Source organism: Formica exsecta, unplaced genomic scaffold, assembly GCF_003651465.1.
Source record: "Formica exsecta isolate Colony F162 unplaced genomic scaffold, ASM365146v1 scaffold693, whole genome shotgun sequence".
In the NCBI taxonomy this organism is placed as follows: Eukaryota; Metazoa; Arthropoda; class Insecta; order Hymenoptera; family Formicidae; genus Formica; species Formica exsecta.
This window is the reverse complement of record NW_021853459.1, coordinates 65,626-69,827: the sequence shown is the minus strand read 5'-3', so window position 1 is coordinate 69,827 and position 4,202 is coordinate 65,626. Positions and strand designations below refer to the sequence as shown.

The 4,202-nt window shown below is 37.2% G+C and overlaps 1 protein-coding gene across 3 annotated transcripts in view; it reads left to right on the top strand.

Annotated features, from left to right (window-relative positions):
- The first annotated feature begins 2,012 nt into the window (after positions 1-2,012).
- Positions 2,013-4,202, top strand: part of LOC115243151 (exonuclease mut-7 homolog) — a 7,836-nt gene continuing 5,646 nt past the window's right edge. For 2 of the 3 annotated variants that reach the window (XM_029819904.1, XM_029819901.1), the window contains exons 1-6: positions 2,093-2,267; positions 2,523-2,635; positions 2,714-2,854; positions 3,280-3,470; positions 3,622-3,860; positions 3,954-4,135. In XM_029819904.1, coding sequence (XP_029675764.1) covers positions 2,551-2,635; positions 2,714-2,854; positions 3,280-3,470; positions 3,622-3,860; positions 3,954-4,135 — 838 coding nt within the window. In that variant the 5' untranslated portion in view covers positions 2,093-2,267; positions 2,523-2,550. Of the gene's footprint in view, positions 2,268-2,522; positions 2,636-2,713; positions 2,855-3,279; positions 3,471-3,621; positions 3,861-3,953; positions 4,136-4,202 lie in introns of all 3 variants that reach the window. The other variant, XM_029819903.1, reaches the window with a different exon arrangement.

Below are 4,202 nucleotides of genomic sequence, written 5' to 3'. Positions count from 1 at the left end.
AGCGCTGACAACGCGAGCCACGCGCGAAGCCCGAGCGACCGCGCAGTCACTTCATTGCGAAAACGCAGAAATCAAGGCAAGCGGAATAAGGGCGTTGCGAAAATGCAACGTAGAGGTCCTACCTAAAAGCGAAAAGGAAATTGCGAAAATGCAAGCAAAGGAGTCCTACTTAGAACTCCTTAGCTTGCATCCGGATCTTGCCGCAAAAATCGAGCGACACGACATGGTCTTGTCGCTAAACGATCGATATACATATATTTATTCCGAATACAAAGGTGTCATTTTTATTTATAATAAAATCAGTGAGTTACTCGGGCGGAGCCCGAATTCCCAAATTCCTTTCAGCAAACGATCCTAACTACCGTGCCTCTCCGGAGGCATAACAACCCAGTAAGCAGAATCAGGGCTTATTCGATGCAGAATCGTTAGGTGGTCACAAATCCTTTATTTACAACGTTTCGTGGTTTATTTATCCAAAAAGTAAAAAAAACCATGTGCGGTTAGGTAGTGGAGATGGCTAACTGGAAGCTGTAAAGTTAGCCGAACAAATATATTATTTACCAACCAATTTTGTTCAAATTGGTCTTAATTGAAAGACAATCGTTTGGTGGTGATTGGTAGTCTAATTAAAACGTTTAGTAATTAATTATTAGGCTTCTACGATTATATACGGCTCTTAAAAGTTTTAAGAGCAAATGGGAATTGCCCATTTCGTTACTCTCGGTCTTTACATCACTAAAAACAGTATACTTTCCTGCTCCTACAGCCTTGTTACTGCCATTGTAGACGGCCCTTTAGAGTACGTTTACACGTCACCCCTAATCGGGTTTAATAACATTCGTAGTTCGAAGGCTGGCCAATCACAGTCATTCCATTCTTCAGAGGAATAGCTGTGATTGGTCAGTTTCACAACTACGGATGTTATTAAACCCGATTAAGGACCAATTTCACCAAGTCCGGTTAGATTAACCGTTGGTTAATCTAACCGGACTTGGTGAAATTGGCTCTAAGGGTGCCGTGTAACAGAGCTCTTAGGCCGGTATTCATAGTCAGTTCTTATATTTAAGACCGTCTTAAGCACAATCTTAAGATGTCCTAAACCAATCACAGAGCCGTATTAGCATCTTAAGACATTACTTAAGTGCCGGTCTACAATAGGCGATTTAAGCCCTAAGCCTTATGACTTAACCTCTAAACTGTGACGTATTTCCGACCTTGAACATTTCTCGCGCTGCCTTAAACCTTAATCTCTAAGCCCTAAGCAAGTTGGCCAACTCCTATCTTTTAAAGCTTAGAGCTTGAGGCTAGGATCGATGTAATTTTTCTCTTAAAACAAAAGAGCAAATGGGAATTGCCCATTTCGTTACTCCCCGTCTAAACATCACTAAAAACAGTATACTCTCCTACTCCTATAGCCTTGTTACTGCCATTGTAGACGGGCCTTAAGGGCATTCTACAATGGCAGTAACAAGGCTGTAGGAGTAGGAGAGTATACTTTTAAGAGCAAATGGGAATTGCCCATTTCGTTACTCCCCGTCTAAACATCACTAAAAACAGTATATTCTCCTACTCCTACAGCCTTGTTACTGCCATTGTAGAATGCCCTTTACACTTACGTCTTACGTCCTTACGGAATTTTGTGTGTGATGGCCTTAAGGGCATTCTACAATGGCAGTAACAAGGCTGTAGGAGTAGGAGAGTATACTTTTAAGAGCAAATGGGAATTGCCCATTTCGTTACTCCCCGTCTAAACATCACTAAAAACAGTATATTCTCCTACTCCTACAGCCTTGTTACTGCCATTGTAGAATGCCCTTAAGGGCCGTTTACAATGGCAGTAACAAGGCTGTAGGAGTAGGAGAGTATACTTTTAAGAGCAAATGGGAATTGCCCATTTCGTTACTCCCCGTCTAAACATCACTAAAAACAGTATACTCTCCTACTCCTACAGCCTTGTTACTGCTATTGTAGACGTCTCTTAAGACGGTCTTGAAATAAGAACTATGAATACCGGCCTTCCGTTTTGGCAACACAAAATCGGGAGAGTTGCGCTACTGTATATACTGGGCCCATACTATAATATCGGGTGCACCCAGGTGGGGAATCGGAACACAGCATCAGGTAGGTTACGTTTATTTGGAAAATTACTTATCACAGCGACGAATAGTGGCTGTGTTAGAAACTAAATATTTCTTCAATAAGCGACCATACACCCACCACTGAAATTGCGGCCAGTTTCAAGACCTGTATGTAAGACCGTGATCTAGGTAAAGTCCCGGTCTACTTTTGTCAACGTTTTTTTTCTCATTGGTTCTATTGTGAAACGTGACGTTGACGGCGAACGATTATTGTTCTTCCATTGTTTCTTGCGTCGCAAGAGTCTGCGCCAAGATTTTTGTTTCTGTTGTCATCGAATTGTCTGGGTGTCTTTAAAACGATATCCGGCTCGATATTCTCAACCAGCTCAATCTAAGCACTGGTCACTGGTTAATAAGAAATTTTAAATTCTAACGATTTTTCAGAAAGTGATAAGCTCCGTCATATCGGAACATGGACATGGATTTATTGTTCTTCTCGTCCATAGACGATGCCACGAAAGCATGGCTCGACACTCTGCATCGGATGTGGGCATTATGTAAGCGCAATTTTCCCAACATAAATTTTTTTTATCACAACGCACAAATGCATTAATTGGTAATTGAATCATTTGTAGGGAAGAAATGCGACGGTGTCAGCAAAACATTAACGGATTACTTTGAAACGGCACCAAATCCATATTTGAGCACATTGAGAATCCTTGTCAACACCTCTGACTTTGATCATATGACAAACAGCAAATCGCTTGCATTTGCAGGTTTTTACTTTTTAACTATTAATTTCTTTTGCAATGTACATGATCGTAGTTTTTTAATTCAAAATACATTTACATAATATAGAAAATAAATTGAGAATTTCTTTTTTATTTGTATCAATAGATACATTTCCAATGATTTTGAGCTTGATAATTATATCTCAAAAACAATCTGCAGGAGTATAGGTTGAAGCAAAGTCAATTATTTTTATTTCTACAACATATATCAAAATCAAGGAAGTATATTCTGTAAATAATTACCAAATTATCTTCTGGAATTATTGAAACAATATTTCAGAGTTTTTTAAGGTGTAAAGAAATGAAGGTTTTTTTAAAACTAGATTACTTTGTAACTTTGTATTGTGTACATTGTACTTTGTATATTCTTTGAAAAACTACCTTGTAGTATAATTTCGTTCATGTTACAGTGATAGAAGAATTTTCAAATTGGATAAAAGATAGAAAAGAAGGTTATAAGGAATTTCTTGTTCCTGATTTGAAACTAGCAGCTTTCAAATTAATAAAGCAAAAACATATGAAACAAATGCTGCTAATTAAGAATGTTTCTACTATATATGATTTCGTGGAACATAAAGATATGTTTCTACAAGCAATAAAGGTATGCTGCCAAAAATGTAATAATTTTTATTCCATACTCGCACGTGTGTGTGCGTGTGGTGTGTGTGTGGGTGTGTGTGTGCGCGCGCGCACGTACTATACATACATACCATAAATAATATATTTATTTATTTATTTATTTATTTTTGTAGGAAATGATACGAGATAAAGAATATAAGGAGGCTGCACAATATGCTGCAATGTTACAATTGCAGAGTCATTTTATGGATCCAGAAATATTATTATTACCACTTATATTACAAAATAAATTACAAGTAGTTGACGAATTTCTAGTTGACTGCCAAGATGTTCAAAAGGCCTTGACGACTTATTTAGATAACTTGATAGCACCAGGAAAAAATGTACAAATCATATTGGAACGATTTATTTAGTGAGTGATGATGTATCCGTTCATTCACACATACAAGACATTTTAATTTTATGATTAATTAATTGAGATTTTTACTGAATTAAATATTTTCAGTGAAAATGATATTCCAGAAGTTAAAATATCGTTAACACAAGTTCGTCCGATAACTAAGCTTATTGCACGTCTAATAAAGCAGTACAATTTGTCACCTGATGTATGTCCACACTTGAACACAAAACGAAATGAAGGAGCATTGCAATTTATCATACATAAACGTTATGTGGATGGTAGCTTAAGTAAATATCCAGTTGTCTTTACAATTATTTAAAGTCATTATCTTATGGGAATAGAAACATATATATA